The sequence below is a fragment of the Rhinoderma darwinii genome, chromosome 7 (assembly GCF_050947455.1).
Source record: "Rhinoderma darwinii isolate aRhiDar2 chromosome 7, aRhiDar2.hap1, whole genome shotgun sequence".
NCBI classification, from domain to species: Eukaryota; Metazoa; Chordata; class Amphibia; order Anura; family Rhinodermatidae; genus Rhinoderma; species Rhinoderma darwinii.
This window is the reverse complement of record NC_134693.1, coordinates 119,550,016-119,568,230: the sequence shown is the minus strand read 5'-3', so window position 1 is coordinate 119,568,230 and position 18,215 is coordinate 119,550,016. Positions and strand designations below refer to the sequence as shown.

The 18,215-nt window shown below is 38.0% G+C and overlaps 1 protein-coding gene across 2 annotated transcripts in view; it reads right to left on the bottom strand.

Annotated features, from left to right (window-relative positions):
* CACNA2D3 (calcium voltage-gated channel auxiliary subunit alpha2delta 3) overlaps positions 1 to 18,215 on the bottom strand; it is a 753,617-nt gene that overhangs the window by 263,064 nt on the left and 472,338 nt on the right. Inside the window, exon 14 of one of the 2 annotated variants that reach the window (XM_075833901.1) lies at positions 11,160 to 11,177. The exons of the other annotated variant lie outside the window; for it this stretch is intronic. Within the exon in view, the coding sequence (XP_075690016.1) occupies positions 11,160 to 11,177 (18 nt within the window). The remainder of the gene's footprint in view (positions 1 to 11,159; positions 11,178 to 18,215) is intronic. 2 annotated transcript variants of the gene reach the window in all.

Below are 18,215 nucleotides of genomic sequence, written 5' to 3'. Positions count from 1 at the left end.
ATTAGTATTTATTATTATTTTTGTAATTCTTTTGTAAATATCTTACATATGTGGCTATGTGATCAGATGAGAAATAGACACATTCTTTGAACTGTGCCCATGCTTAGAGCAGATATCTAAAATTAACAGTTCCAATCGAAACAGGGAATTTACACAATGATTCAATGAGTGAAAATCTGGAGCAATAAATACGATGTACTCAGTATTGTGCTTTGAAGTCAAGGTCACATATTATTTATGGTTATCATCTGAACTGTTGTTTTATTAAAAACACCACTATGGAAAATTCTGATTATATATTATGTGTGACACATTTCATTACTCTACAGCTCAGATGATAAAAATGAAGTATTGATAGAGCTTGATATAATGCAGGTCTGAATTATTCCGATCCTTGTGGTACTGCAATGGTCCAAGGTTCACAGCGCGACTAAGGCCTCATGCACATGACCGTGCATTTGCGGCTGCAATGTATCCGCATTTTTGTGGATAAGTTGCGGACGCATTTATTTTTATGGCCCCATGCACACGACAGTGGTTTTCACAGATCAGATCTGGGGCTGAAAATCCGGACTGCAAAAACTCAGGACATGTCATTTTATGGACCGGATTTGTGGGTTCACACCACTCATGAAATTGTTGTGGATCCGTGAATTCTGATGACAGGTGGATGTTTTTTTTTTTTTAAAAAACAACACAATACTGGTAAGGGTTTAAAAGGGTTTTCCGAGACTGTAATATTAATGGCCTATCCTTAGGATAAACCTTCAATAGCTGATCTGTAGAGGTCCAACTACCAACACCCTTGACGATAAGCTGCATAAAGGAACTGGCGTGTTTGAGCTAGTGCTGAGTCTCCTTCATTGTTTATTCAGGTAGAGCACCATACATTTGGTTGTGGCTGTGCCTGGTACTGCAGATGACAGCCTCCCAGTCCCATTCAGGTATATGAGACTGACATTCTGTGAGCTGCAGTACAAGTCACAGCCACAACCAAAAGTATAGCGCTGTGCCTGATTAAACAATGAAGTAAGTGCCGCAGCGTTCAAGCAGCTGATCAATGAGGGGTGGCAGGAGTCAGAATCTCACCAATTAGTTAATGATGGCACATCCAAAGAATAAGCTATCAATATTACAGCCCCGGAAAACCCCTTTAAGGTCTGTGATTTCAGATTAGTTTTATGGACTAGAGTCAGTTAATTCCCTATAATTGTCCATTGTTTTTTTTAAATCATCTCTTACACATTTGTTCCAGGTGTAGGATTCCTTAATAAACCATCCAATATTGGAAACTATTGCATGATCAATATTTTGGCATTGACTTTGCATAGATCTAAAGAAGGCAGACTAGTATTCACCAACCACTGCTGAGACATCTGCACCATGTGAAACATTAATAAGTCGCGTCATCGAATGTGAAGTTATCACCCACCGCCGTCCTTCCATGGTATAGGGATGGCAGAGCACTGCTTCATCGTCATTTATGCACATAGTAACTTAAAAAATAAAGTTCTTTGACTGTTCATGGAAGAACTCAAAATGCAAGTTGTCTCGTATTAGTCAGAGCGAAGCTTAAAGTGAAGCTCCAGTTTGGAGTCGTTATAAGCAATTCCCTTATATAATGTTAATATCACAATAGCTTCCTATACGTTCTATACTGGAAGGAAATGGATCACCCTGGGAAGCTGCTGTGATGCTTCTAAACACATTGCATTATCCTCTATGGGAGGTCCGCTCACAGATTGTAGTCTGCCTCTATTCTGCTGACAACTCTTGTAGGGAGGCAGCTGGAAACTTGATTTCTCCTTATTATTGGAATTGCTCCTTCTATTATAATGCGTGATTACATTAGGGAATTGCCCACCATGCAATACCTCCATATATGTCATACATAAAAGGGTTTATTTAGGACTAAAATCTTCAGATAGGTCATCAATGATTGATTATTGGGGTCAGATCCCAGTGAACCCTGAAGATTATCAGAACAAGCGTGACGCTCCTTCTCTCTGATGATCGCCAGGAGTCCCGGGGACGAATCACAACCGTCCAATGATCAAAATGAATAAAAATGAGAATAATAAGAATAACAACACCAATAGCAACATTATATTCATAAATATTTTTTTTTAAAATACACTTGTGATAAACAGGTAAAACTGTCTTTAAATACTGAATGCATGATTACAAAATAAAGCAGCATTGTCAATGTGATAACTGTGTATAACCGTAAATAAAACAATTGAAATATGGACAAGTTTTATTTTTATAAAATTTGTATCTTAAAGAGTGCTTTTCATGGGGGTTAATCTTCAGAAAATATTATGTAACTACTTAAATAGCTGTACCTTAATGCAATGTTTTAATAGAGTTGCTTCCATTTGTTGGAGAAGTCCAAATATTCTGCACGAAGGCGACCTTGATATTCATCAGCAGACTACAGAGTATGTTATAAAGGTCTAATCTGGATTGCATTTACTGGGGTTGTCTGCTTTGGATCAGAAGTGTCCCCCGACAATAAGCTGATCACAGGTTGTCCCTGTTTGGACCTCCAGTGATCAGCTGTAATCTTTAGGGAAAACTGGCAGCATGTGTTCAATTTTACTACAGCGCCTCCACAGGTAAAACAAAGCATTACACAGTCCCATTGAAATCATGGTGCAGTCTGTAATGCACAGACAAGCTAAGACCACCAAATGCTCAACTCTGCATAAAAGATGAGGGTCCTGATCGAAGGAACTGCTTTCTATTAGACCAGACGATCCCTTTAATGACTACAGAGTAGTCAATGATTGGAACTTGAGTACATGAGAGGTTTGCCAAATAAGAAATACCCTAATATTTTCTGAAAATCGCCTGCAAAATAAACCTACACTAGTCGAGTCATTTTCCAAACATCAATAAACAGTTAAAAGCATAAGGGTTAAATCCTATCATTGTGTAATTTATACATTAATAATAACAAAAAAAAAAAGACCATAAAACAGGAACACTTAGATTAGACTCTCAACATTTACTCCACAACATAAAAAGTAACACGAGACAATGATAACAATGCAAAGTGTTATGACATTTAAGACAATTGTGAACATGAAGGGGTTAATATTGTGAGCACAATTTGATCCATTATTGGATGATTTACGTCTTATTCCAGGTTTATTCCAGTAGTTACACTATGAAAGTATTATACTGTATATATGCACACTCTCGGATGTTCACATGGGAGAGCTGCTTTTGCTATCCTTGACCTAACCATAAGACTGATGGGTCTTCCACCGATCCTAGGATTTAAGGTTCCTGCATGGTCTCCATTGAAATGATTGGAAGATACGAGAGAAGATTCTTGTGCTTGCGCCACATTGTTAAGTCAAAATTGCTGCCATTTTTACATTTCCAAATTTAATGTAACCACTTGTTCAAAATAGTCATAGAGCAAAACTATAGTGACCACTAGGTGTCGCTATAATATGTTACAGACCTCACACCTATGTAGCAGACAAATACAATAGAAGTTACATGATCATAAAAAGTTAAAGTGTAACTACAATTGCAATTTGTTTCCTAGAAACCAGCAACATGAATGATTTGGAGTAGTTTTCTAATATATTTCATAGCTCAATATTGTCCCAGTTTCTTTGTTTCCGCACAAAGAGTTCTCAGCTTGTTTTCGCCTCCACTTAGGGTCGGCTCTGTATACGGTTGTATACTGCTCCTACTGACCCGAATAGAAGCCATATAAAGTCCACGCGACAACAGGCAGCCAAGATTTTTCAGATAAATGTATGAGGGAGAAGGAATAGAAACAGGATAACAAATATATTAGAGAAAATTTCCAAATTATTTGTGCAGCTCGGTCCTGTGAGTTACATTACTTATATATCCAGGAATTGTCAAATTCATCATCTTTGTAATGTATCTTAGTTTATTTATTTTTCTGTTTTCACTCTTTTTGCCAGCTAGTTTTTTCTCTATATAGTGTAAGAAAAACGAAATCTGTTGCTAATGGGAAACGGTGAACAAGTTGTTGTTGTTTATGGATCTCTTATTCCTATTGTCTGTATTTATTGCCTTATACTTTGAGTGATATGAATGGTCTGTGGCAAAAGTCGGTTCATTATATGGATTTACCAGGGCCTAAGCATTCGAAGAAAGATATTTATTTATTATGCTGTATGTTATTTAGTTATGCATAGGGCAACTCCCATTGGTATAACACCTACGTCCACATGTCAACACAGTGATAATGGTCAAGTCCTATCAACTGCAATCACATGACCAGATGCTCTACTAGCTCTAGTGTATGATATACTATTGTGGGGCACAGTGGATGACATGTGACCACGGGTGCAGGAGTTACAGGCAAATTGTTAATAACATATAATAGAAAACCCAAACAAACCTTATTAACATGCCCACTCATCTTGCCCAAACAGGCATATTATTTATAAGCATTTTTCTGCTCATTGTATGGAGGTATTATTCAGTCACTGTATGGAGGTATTCAGTCAGGATATGGTTGTATTTTTTTTTGCTCATTGTATGGAGGTATTATTCAGTCACTGTATGGTGGTATTAAGCTTATTTAGTAACTGTATAGTTGTCTTAATCAGTCACTGTATGGAGATATTCAGTCAGGTATGGCTGTATTTTTTGCTCATTGTATGAGGTATTATTCAGTCACTGTATGGAGATATTCAGTCAGGTATGGCTGTATTTTTTGCTCATTGTATGGAGGTATTATTCAGTCACTGTGTGGTGTTATTAAGCTAATTTAGTAACTGTTTAGTGGTATTATTCAGTCACTGTATGTAAGTATTCAGTCAGGATATGGTTGTTGTTTTTGCCCATTATATGGAGGTATTATTCATTCACTGTATGGAGATATTTAGTCAGGTATGGCTGTATTTTTTACTCATTGTATGGAGGTATTATTCAGACACTGTATGGTGGTGTTATTAGTGGTATTATTATGGGGGTATTCAGTAACTGTATAGTGGTATTATTCAGTCACTGTATGGTAATCTTATTCAGTGACTATATAGTGGTATTATTCAGTCACTGTTTGGAGTCAATTAGTCAGGATATATTTGTATTTTCTTCTCATTGTATGTTGGTATTATTCAGTCTTTGTATGTTATTATTCAGTAACTGTATGATGGTATTATTTAGTTACTGTATGGTGGTATTATTTAGTTACTGTATGTTAATCTTATTTAGTCACTGTACAGTGATATTATTCTGTCACTGTATGGAGATATTCAGTCAGGGTATGGTTGTATATTTTGCTCATAGTATGGCGGTATTATTCAGCTACTGTATGGTGGTATTATTTCTACACTGTATACCATACATTTTTATGGGGTTCCAATTATTAATTAAGTCAAGCATTTATTTGAGGTTACTTCATATACCATTTTTGTACAGAATATGTAGGAAAATAGGGTATATTTGTATAATAAAAGATATTTACTATTATGTAAAGATTCACGTGTTTGTTACAGACAAATAATTTTGAGGTGGGTCTATTCAAAGTTCCCACACCTTATAAAAAGTTGACGCATTACGCTGAGTGCAGTACTAACTACAACTCCTCTCGTGCTACCCAAGGATGACCTGGGTGTACTGAGATTCTAGCAATGTCCCTGTTTTTAGGTCTTGTAAGCTCCTTTTTATTAAGCAATTTGAGCTTCTACAGAAATCTAAAGACTATCTGTAAAGCCTAACATTTAAGCCGAATTGACTCTACATGGGTTATTTTATTTTTTACACAACAAATTTGAGAAACTTGGCTAGGTACAGTACACGGGACTTCATTTTGCATTTTCTAGTCACTGCCCTCTCTACTACCTTATGCTTAGCCGTATGTGCTGCAACATAATCAGGAATGTTATCTATACATGACAAATTTACGATCGCTATGAGGTCACAGCAGTTCACTTAAAAAGTTGCGTAACACATGTGGGTAACATCCATTGACAAAATCTGTAATATTTGAACATTATTTTTTGTCAATTGGATGAAAGGGATACATGTGGGAAGCACATGCCCATTCGTTATGTCATTAAATATATTTTTTTCCTTTTTTGCCTTCAGGGCTTTCCATGGTTACCATCTGTACATGTTGTAGAAAACATGGTAGCAGGAACGTGAAACAAGAAGATGCTTGTCTTAAAAGTTACATCATTTATAGTTTCCCACCAGGGTAAACTAAAAGACATCAGGTGAGCTGACCTACTCAATGTCATATGTCAATGTTCACTGAAATTACATCGTTTCCTAGTATTTTATCTACCAAATTGTCCAAGAAATTTATTGACTTGTTTTCTATGCTTTGTAACATTTAACCAATAAATTAAGATTGAAAACTAACACTAGAGCTAACATTTTAAACTCATGTCAAGGAACACTTTGTTGGTGTATCCAAGTCAATCATGCTTGAGAACCCTTTAATTCTATCTTCAAATATGAGTTTATGGAAATTATTAATTCTGATATATAGGAAGAGGAATATAGAATATCACAAAGAATTGGCTCCAATTCTGTTCCCAAGAGCTAAATTACATGTCACAATTACATTTATGGGTTTAAAAGTTACAGATATTAGTTAACACAAGTCCAGGTTGACTATTCCGACATTTGCTAATGTCGGAATAGTCAACATCGGGTTTCATATTTTCGTTTTTTAAATGGCTACTCATTATGCCTTTTCATACTCATACTAAGACACTAATAGTGATATTGTTTTTTTTATCAGACTTGGTTCACAGACTGCAGACGTGTGCTAAATAAGATAAGTAAATTATTTAGAGATGACTAATAAGGGTGGGAGTTGGGTCAATCATTGTACTAGTATCCGTGGGCTTTATCTGTCCAATTGGATGTCATAATTGTATATAGGTCCACATCAACTTACAACTAGAACATTATAGAATCCAGCAGGTGTAAATTACTTCAAATTATTGGCTCTTAAACAGAAACATTTAACCAGTATGGGTCAGTTAATGATAAAGACTGTCACTGAAAAAGTCTTGAATAACTATGAGCATAATATTGGATCCACAATTTAGATACTTAACTCTAGGGCCAAAAGAGAAGAACCTTCAAATGTTTATACCTGCAATGGAATGGCCAACTATGACTGAGATTGAACAGTCTTTCCACCCTTCCCCCATTTATTAATGCTTTTAGATGTTACAAATTCATACATTTTGTATGGGGCGGTCTCATCAAGACAGCAATCAGCTTCTGATCCATCTTCAGAAACCCCCAGCAATCAGCTGTTATCACCCGGTAAGCTGCCACCACCTATATAATACGTGGATGAGATGGATCTGACAGTGTGGGAGCCATTTTTTTGTTTATGGCTCCCCGCTATGGCTAGTACAGGGGGTTCTGAGTGAGGTACCCTCCCATGACCCCTATATGCCCTATAAGACAACCACTTTAAAGAACAAATTTAGCTAATAATATCCTTGTGACGTGTCAGAACATCGAATTGGTTGAGTACGTGAAATTAGAACACCATTTATTTCTAGAATGAGGGGCTATGTAGTATGTCCACACCCTTTCAGAACCACTAAGAGATTTCTGTTACAAGAAATCCCATAAACAATATTTTAAGAAATATTTCATTCATTTGAATTGCGTTATTTATATCCTTTTTTTATATACTAGTTTTATATTCTCGGATGTCACAATTTGTTTCACTTCTATTCAGCACAACATAAAATGTATTTGTTTTTCTGGTGGTTGCATGGCCTGATGTAACCTCTAGTGGTTTGGCCCCCATATTTCTAAACACTTTTTATGGCTATCCTATTTGTTCATCTTTATTGTAGTGTTATTTTCTTTTTGAAGTTCTTTTTTCCTTTTTTTTTATACTGAGAACATATTGTGTACATAAATCTTAAAGCTCGGCTTCCAGATCACGCTTTAGCTTATTATTCAACTAAACAAAACTCGTTTAATGTCTATTACTTTACTAAAAGAATACAGAACATGATACAAATAAATAGCTAATACAGCTAAATATGTATTTTTTTCTGATTTTACCGTTTTAGAATTAACTTCTGCAGTAATCCTTATATAGTTTTGGGGGTAGAAAGGTGCTGTAGAGGTTGGAGTTGCACCTGGGCCCAGGTGTCTGGGTTTGAAGAGATTCTATGTGATGACCAGAAGGACTCTGGTACATATTATGCCCTAAGGCCTACGGGCTTCATGCTATATCTCTGAAATTTCATTAACAAAAATTTTGAGGAGAGCAGATCAGGCTTGGACCGCCAGGTCAACGTCAGCACCAAACAAACATGGGCAGATACCAGGGCCTATTGGGATTCAGGCTAAACAAGCTCTATGCTTGTCAAGCCAAAAATGGGATAGAAAGTGGGCCTATTGTGACTCTGACATCCAAGTACCCATATAAACCTGTAGCCACCCCTGCTGCCCCCCAATAATTTCTAAAACAAATTGGCCACAGCTCTCCCTAAACACCCAAATACCTTCAGCTCTGAATTAGATTGTAATGTTATCAATGGAACACAGGCTACAGATTTCTAGCCTTGGTTTATTGTATGTTGATGAGTTCTATGAATTCTCAATCCTATCACTATATTACATATGGCCTACTGATAGGATTCAGGGAAGCTGGAGGCAAGTTGATATCTCTGACTTTCCTACTCTAGGATTGAATTGAGCAAACCCAAGTATACTACAGAATTACTAATATTTAAGTCTAGATGCCTTCAATCTTTCAAATCGTGAAATTTCCCCCTGGTCTGTATCAAAGAATATATGTTTTTGTTCTAAACAGTTTAATGTCAATTACATCAATAAAATCTAGATATGCTCAGAACATCCTGAATCTAGATACGCTCAGAACATCGAGAACGTTCTTTACTGAAATAATCAGCACAAGTTCCCATGTTGCTACATCTCATGATGATACCACATTGTCCTCACATTAATTACCAGACAACTTGATATGCTTTTCTGGAATATTGTCTCCATAATTGACACCAACATAGATGAGACAGTTCACAAACAATACAAGCAGTGTGTATGAAGACACAGTAGTGAGGAAGGATTAAACATGGTCCTGTCTTGAAGACATTGAGCTTCACTAGCACATGGTGACAGATCTAAAGCTTTGCAGTCCAAGTATACTTTGCAAAATGCACTGTATGGTACAACCCGTGTATAAAATAATTTCATACTAGGTGGAGAATGAAATGGAATTGGTCACAAAAGATCACAGTAAATATAATTTAGACGTTAGGACTGTTTGAAATGTTGACGGAAAAATAACATTTCAGGAAAACAGAAAAAAATCCACTGGAAATCATGACAAGTTCGGGCATCAAATGTTTAAATACATATTTTACTTCAATCTTTGTTATTCCCACCCTGGAATGTTAGAAAATTCTATTGACGGCAGATCTAAAGCGTAATTTTTCTTGGTTTAAAAACATTACTTTACACAGTGTTTGGGATTTCTCCAAGTCTATTAAAAATAATTAATTTCTAAGGTTTTTATTAATGTATTGAGACCCACCTGCACATCCCTAGGACAATATTTAAGGATTTTAACAATTCTATTATTTTTTTAGGATCAAACATCTGTCACATGGTCAAATTAGCGGTCGCATGGGAGGGGGTACCCTCACCAATTACCTAAAAGAACCCTATTTTCAGCAAAAGGACGGCCCACAGTGAAATTAATGGTGTTATAAAACCCCCAAGTATTATAACTTGTAGGTTTCCATAATTTTCACTGATTTCGAGAGAGTGATGAACACTCATGAACACCCTCTGCAGAAAACTGGTCTTTCTTATTGAAGACATTGGATCTCAGCCAACTACTGTATATAAGATTCAGACATGTGTGACTGGCATGTCAAATTACCATACTGCAAAAACCTTTTATAAGTGGTCTGCTTATAGTGTGTACCATATGTCAGCCTCTCAAAAAATGACAAGTGACAACTTATAGTGTGAGTGAAGTGAAAATGGCGGCATGTGTATAATGAGAGAATTTGTTCTTTGCAGTAATTTGTTTTTGTGATTGTACAGACAAGTATGACGTGATACACATAATGGGACCTATTTACCGATATGTATGCATATAACCAAAATGGGGCTCATTCAATATCAATGGAATATATTTATAAAACTGTGCTATAACCTATATTATCCAATCAGATTCTAACATACATTTTCTAGTATAGAAAAATAGTCAAATTAAAAATGTAAAATATTTATGACCTAATGTTTAAAATTCAGTGGATAATTGAGCCATTGGGTCATTGAATAGAGCCTGAGATCCCAGTGGATGAGAGAGCCTGAGATCTCTCTTTTGACCAAGGCGAATGGTAAGTCCAAGAGGTGGAACCTTCCCTGAACATCTCGGTGGAATGGTCAATGAGATGAGCATCTCAGATTAAGAAATGTCAACCTGCCAGGCACAGCATTGTCATCAGTCCCAGCCTAGGGGTCCAACCATCTTAGTCTACCCCTGTTAATATCCTAAAACTTTGATTACTCCCTTGATAACTCCAGTTAAGCTCCCATTTAGTAAGTTTCATCATTTGTGGGTACTAAGAATAGAGAATGTCCTAAATGGGAAAATGACAGGTAGAATCTGACTGGCCGCCACATTCCATTTTGCAACTTGTCATTCAACAAGTCCCATTGCGTTATATATACATATTGTGATACACCGTAGCAATTATGGTAGAAGGCTGAAGTTACAGACAGAAAATTTCTAGAACATGAGATTCACATGTACTCTACTCAGATGACGCAAAGACTAATCCTTAGAACAGTGGAGACCAGGTTAACTAGTTTTCACTAGCCAGTGCTAAATCTTAAGACATCTTATACTGTACTAGTGAAATATAAGACCCCTCGTACTTTAGCACTGGGCAGTAGTCAATTTCAACACTGTTTGCTTTGCAATTTCTAAATAAAATAATGGCCAAAACAGATGTTCTACGTATTGGCGCAGTCAAATTCCGTAAGATTGAGAGTATAAGTTTCTTGAGCAAACACTATTGAATGTGATGTTGACCTTGGTACCACTGTACTAAGTGTATAGCACTGCACACATGCACAAACGTTAAATGTTCTACTCAATGAAACATTAACAGAATTATTCTTTTTTTTACCTTTTGAGCCTGAGGGAGCTGAAAAAACAGAAACAACAAAACAAAAATTCATTTAGTGTAACTAAATCTCTTTAAACCTTTATTACCATGATAGTTGCTGATTGATTCTGGTGCTTCTCGAATTCCACCGCAGTAACTGCACACACACAGTGTAGTTAGGATCACATATACCTCCGCAGAGTCTAGGTTTATCTCTCTACCTGCAGCCACTGCCTTACTTGGTATATTCTGAACTCTATGGTACTTCCGTTTCCCTAGCAACCACTCCATGTGTCTGGGTGACCACCGTTTGACTACATGTACAAACATATACTGAAGTGGTCACAGGAAGTTTCAGTCTATTTTTTTATAGACTGCCTCTTCATTTTACGCAGATTTATTTTAGGTTCCCACGTTCACTCTGGTAGCAGGAAGCATAAGAGGACAGTAGAAAATAACAAGCTTTAGAATATAAAACAGTCAAGATAAGGGGGGAAGTTCAGGAACAATAATTATTGCAATTTAGGTTGTTTTCTCTGAATGGGAAAAGGAAATTTAGGGTAGTCGTGTAGCAGGGGGAGACTTGGTAAATATTCTGGTCTGTTTGTACATTATCCCTATCATATAACATAAACTATGTTGGTATGAAAATCATATTTCCGATTTATAAGACATAAACTAGAAAAAGTCCATAAAGAGTTGATTAGGATTTTGTCTTCTGTCTTCAGTGAACTGTGTTGTCAGCTGTCTGTACAAGGCTATAGAACTGACTGAGAAAAGGTCAAAATGACAAATAGTGGATGTGATCATTTCAGGGCATAAACGGGTACTCCAGTCAGAGCAAGTAATGCCACTAGGATATACCATGACTTACTGATTAGTGGAAGTCTGACTATAGGGCACCCCTTCCGCCCCACGCCAAGGCCCATTTTTCATTTTCTTCGCACATTGTCATTCCTGTTCCGGTGGTTTTCAGAGAAATGTATCTTAGCCCCATTTAGTGGATGGGATGGAGTTGCTGTACCTACACAGTGCCTGGAAGTAGTCACAGTGCCTCACAAATCACTGCGGCTCATTCATTCTAGCAATCGGTGAGGATCTAAGCAGTCGGACCCATCGATCAACAAATGACAACATATCCTAGTGATAAAATGCAATTTGCTTTGACTGGAATATCCTTTTCATTTCATAACACCTGAAATGTGACTGAAATTAATAACATTCAGAAATGTAGAAGGGGAAAGGAGAAGCCTAATCTGACTCCAGATCAGTCTCAGGGACCTAGGGTCAATTACTATATTTCTATCAACATTTAGGTCAAAAGTTGAGAGCTACTGTGGCAATATCTAAATCTGCATCTGTTATGTAAGAAAGCACTCTACTGGTGGAGTTGATTGTATTGTCAATTAACGTTACGAAGACTCAAAGTCTTAGCTCTTTATGTATTATTTTATAATAGAGCCATGTGAAAATCTTCACCTCATAACAGTAATAAAAAAAACCTTTCCAATAAATCTATGTAAGCAGAGAACATCGGGGAGGTCCCTGGGTCTGGTACTTTATTTGAACTTGATCTTACTGCTTGAGTTGACACTTTGGAGATCCAACTTTTCCAAGGAGATTAAGAGGCTAAACAAGTTCCAGACTAAAGAATTTGCTTTCCAATGAAAATGTATAAAAGTTATAGCCATTTATGATATCTTCTAACTTATTCTGTATAACTGGTCCAAAAACAGCACCTAGTCGCACTATGTTGTATCTGCACAGCCATCTGTTGAGGTGTCTCCATGACCATACTCAAGTACTCAAAGTGGTTATCAAACCTCCATAACCGCCTCTCCTCATGAAAACCCTTCTTATGCCATTGTAAAGAATAATTAGGTTTATTCTTGCTCAAGAATAAACCCAAATACAGATGTAGCAATCTTTAACTTGACACTTAATACGTTTAAATACACTGTGGCAAGAAACCTTACTTTGAATTTTTCAAAGGCTTTTGTTGTGTTACGTTATAAGTAATGACTCTGCAGCAAGTTATCAGTATCAAGTTAAAGTTTGCTACATTTGAAGCTGAAACCAGTAGGCGGCCCTTGCACTATGGGAGCCCTTCAGAATTGGGTCTCTCTACAGTAGACTGTAGTGTCCTACTTGATTCTATAGATGGACTCATGTACTTTTTTCCAGCAGGTGGCTGCATTCAACCAGCATGTTCTAAAAACAGCAGAAAGGACTGTTCAATGCAATCAGTCTGATATGTCAAATTCTGCTATTTGGGAATTATCTCAGAGCATTGGACCCTGAAGAAAGCACTGGGGACAACTTCAGCACGCCATGCCTGGGGCGATTTTAAAAATGTATTAAAGAACGGTCTGTGTAGTCTAAGAAGTCATTGTAATTCTCATAGTTACATTTCACACAGTCAATGACATTTCTAAAATGTTATACTAGCTTTAACTATGAAGGTGACTTTAGAGCAGGTGAGGAGAACTGCTAGACTCTGACTTGGGTGGCAGCTCTTTTGGGTGGACATGTTATGGTTAAAGACTGAGCTTCTAAGGAGGAGGAATATGTGCAGAGATCGGTCCCTGAATGTTGATATAGTTGGAAGTCAGACACAGATGAAATATCAGATACTTATAAACTCATGTATAGAATATCTGTCTGATGATGAGATCTGATGTCATCAGATGACATCAGAATTCATCATGTGTGAATTACCATTGGTAGCAGGGACAGATTTCCGAATATTGATATATATTTTTACAGCTGTGACTAAAAAAAACTCATGCCATGGCTTTTTTGAACCAAAAAATGAAAAAAGTTTCCTAGCAACCAAACTTCCGGTTTCCAGCAGAATAGTCCCTGATTGCTGTCACTGACTTTCTGTATCACAATATCAGTTCTTGATCATAAAATGACTTCTAGGGAGGATGATACCCAAAATTATTTTCACTTATGCCCAATGTACCCCAGTCTGAAACTGGCTAATTTTAATCCCCCTTTAAATATATGTACTTAAAGTTTATAAATGACAAACACCTATTCAAAAAAGAAATGTTCCACTGAGGGCCACTTACTGTATCTGGTCTTCTCTGTTATACACACAAAGGTCGATTGTAAAACACAACATTCTGAGTATTGCTAGCCCAGATTTGATCACATTGCTGCATACTCAGTCTTTGATGCTTTTGTGGCGTTTATTAATTTAAATGGGGGAAAAGTGTCAAAAAATAAATATTGTGCTTTTTACATGCAGTATTAGAATATGTAGCATACTGTATTACAGAGGGTTTCTTATGGATGCATCATATGATGGCACACAGAGTGACTTCAGGTGCATAATATTTACCCACAGGGACACTGTGTGACACCATACAGGGTCAACGTACACAGCTTTGCAATGTGTATGAGCCCTAAGGAAGCAAAATCAGTGAAACGGTTGTCAAGAGAAACCAATGACATCGGAAAATTGACATCTGATTGGTTACATGCGCAAATGTTTCACGTTTTGTATGTTTTCATTTTGAAATTAATGGTCAAAAACGCCACAAAACCACCACACTTGCTGCAACATGTACTAAAAAATGCTGCAAAACCACAAAAAAAAATCACAATAGGTAAATAGTATTTCAAAAATTGACATGCACATGTGCATGCTGCAGTAAAATACTCATGCAAAAACAGCACCAAAACAACCTCAGTGAACCTGGCCCCAAACCAATAAGGATTAATAATATGTTAAAGTGATTTTCAATTAATGGTCTATCCTTAGGCTTGTCCATCAGTGTATGATCAGTGGCGGTCTGACAGATCATTGGTAACTCTGGTTAATGCCTAATATTCTTGATGTTTTGGGATTATGTACCCATAATTCAATTTGTATTTAAATTGTTCCAAACTTCTTTATAGGGGTCAGAGTTCTGTTTTTCTATTACAGAGCCCCAAATCCCCTGCTTCCTCTCACACAGTCCTAGTTACAGCCACCACTAGGGGGAGCTCAGTGCATAGAAAATTGTAGCATGAACTCAATAATAAAACTGTTTGCAGTGGACTTCCACTAGTGGCAGTAAAAATGTTTTTACTATTCTAAGGGGTTTTCCAGGACTTTGAAAGGTCATTAATATCAGATTGGTGGGGGTTCAAAACTTTCCAACCCCGATCAGCTGATTGAAGGGCTTGAGGCACTCCAGTGAGTGCTGCATTCTCTACATTGCTTAAGGGCAGATTCACACGAACGTTGCGTTTTTGCGCGCGCAAACAACGCGGCGTTTTGCGAGCGCAAAAACCATTTGACAGCTGCGTGTGTCATGCGTGTCTGATGCGCGGCTGCGTGATTTTCGCGCAGCCGGCATCATAGAGATGAGGCTTGTCAACGCCCGTCACTGTCCAAGGTGCTGAAAGAGCTAAATCTTTCAGCACCCTCGACAGTGAATGCCGAACACAAAAGCGAAAAACCTGTAAAAAAAAAAGATAAAGTTCCTACTTACCGAGAACTTCCCGGCCGTTGCCTTGGTGACGCGTCATTGGTGACGCGTCCTTGGTGACGCGCCTCTCTTGACATCGGGCCCCACCTCCCTGGATGACGCGGCAGTCCAAGTGACCGCTGCAGCCTGTGATTGGCTGCAGCCTGTGCTTGGCCTGTGATTGGCTGGAGCTGTCACTTGAACTGAAGTGTCATCCCGGGAGGTCGGACTGCAGGAAGGAGACAGGAGTAATCGGTAAGTTAGAACTTCGTTTTTTTTTACAGGTTCATGTATTTTGGAATCGCAAGTCACTGTCCATGGTGCTGAAACAGTTTAACTCTTTCAGCACCATGCACAGTGAATGTCTCCCGACGTCGCGGACCGGAAATTTTTTTGCCGGGTTCGGCCAAAACGAGTTTGGCCGAACCCGGTGAAGTTAGCTTCGGTTGTCGGGGTTCACTCCGTTTGGATGCTTGGAAACAGAAAAGCACGTGGTGCTTTTCTGTTTCCATTCATCCTTTTGACAGCTCGTGCGCTGTTCGCACGGAAGTGCTTCCGTGCGACCTGCCTGGTTTTCACGCACCCATTGACTTCAATGGGTGCGTGATGCGTGAAATACGCAGAGTTATTGAACCTGTCGCGTATTTTGCGCAGCGAACAAACGCTGCGCAAAATACACGGACTGTGTGTACTGCCCCATAGACTTCTATAGGGCATTGCGTGCCGCGCGAAACCACGCGCCCTACACGCTGCCAAATCACGCTCGTGTGAATCCACCCTAACAGTCACAGCTCTCTACATTTGTCATTGGCTAAGTCTGAGGCTATGTTCACACGGGCTATTTTCAGCCATTTTTCGGGCAGTAAATGACTCGAAAAATGGCTGAAAAATTGGAAGCAGAACGCCTACAAACATCTGCCCATTGATTTCAATAGGAAATACGGCGTTCTGTTCCGACGGGGCATTATTTTACGCCTGATTTTCAAATAACGGCGCCTAAAAAGACGCCTCGTAAAAAGAAGTGCCTGCCACTTCTTGAGCCGTTTATTGGATGTATGAGTTACCATGTACAATACAATGAATTCTCAAATCTGCTATTTATTAAAACATTGGTAGCTTTCAATAGAAATAAATTAGTCTAATATTTACAGTCTGAGCCAAAGATTTAATGACTCTGGGGTGAGATGTAAAGTGTCACAGTACGCTCCACATGTTCTTAGCGTTGTTTCTAAAGGCTCTGGAGGCTATTAAATTTAATGAACCCATCTGCTATGTAAAGAAGGCCCAATCGTAATCAGCTCTCTCAGTGCCATTTAATACAGATGGCATTTGCGGTTTCGTATACCCAGCAGGAAGTGCCATGTTGCACTCTGTATTCTTATCTCCTTGGTTTGATGTTCTGGGAATCTTTTTGATCTGCTGCATTTACAAAAAATATAGAGATAAATAAATAAGTGCTGTCCTTGATGGCGCAGATAAAAAGTGGCATCTCATTAAAACAAATATTGAAGCGGCTTTAAACTTTTTCATTGTACTGTGACATTTTGCAATTAATTCGGCAATTGAGCTCTCGGAGGCTGCATGCAATCAACATCCCATGCCACAATGGTTCCAATATGTGCAGTGAAAAAAAAGATAGAAAACGGGTCATTTATCAAACATAAAGGGAATTTGTGAATGGCAGCAGGGGATTGTATGAGCGGTCACTCGTAAAAGAATATTTGCTCTCTCGTCAGAGGTACTTTACCAATTTGCATATTTAAATGGCAGGAACGGTGTGAATGTCACATGCAATTAATTTGTATTATTTCAAATGGATAAATCTGTATTTCTTTAAGGCGCTTCATTCATATCTGATGTACGCCCGCTGTGATGTAAATTCATCCGACGCCTTGGACTGACAAAGTTAAAGATAAAATCTGAAGTTTATTAAGGCATTTCATGTGAATTATACATGCAAAGATTTAAAGGAACAGTACATCTACAAGACAGCTACAGATGTAGCATTCCCTAAGTTGTTAATATGATGACTAGTAAAAGATATTGGGTCGTTACCTACAGAAACAAATCGGATTCTAGCTTTTGTATCATCAATGAAGGTTATCAAATGAAGAAGTTATGTGATTATCTGATTTGTCTTCATTGACTATCTCTTAGAACTAATGCCTAGATCTTATATCATACCGTGGTCCCGGAAGCTGAGATAACAGGAGCTGTTTGAGAAGATTGTGGACAATCTTTAGCTGTATGTTCACATGCTGTAGACTTTTCGTCCGGATTTGTGGGCGGAAAATCCGCAGTGTATTACAGTTGCGGAAAAGTGGATGAGATTTTGACAAATCTCGTCCGCACGCCGCGGAAAATTTCTACATGGAAATTGCGTATTTTCACTCTAGATTTTACTCCTTTCAATGAGAGGGGTGAAATTAGCTGTCAAAATCGCAACAAATGCAAAATCCACATACGTATTTCCGACTGAATTTTCTGTGGACGTACCCATAGCTTGTCTTTGAGATATAACACTGTGGTCACCAGTGGTTTTCTTTCTTTGACTAACAAAATAGTGGCCTTGCACGGTTTAAAAAAATCTTCTAGGCCAGGCTTACACACCGTT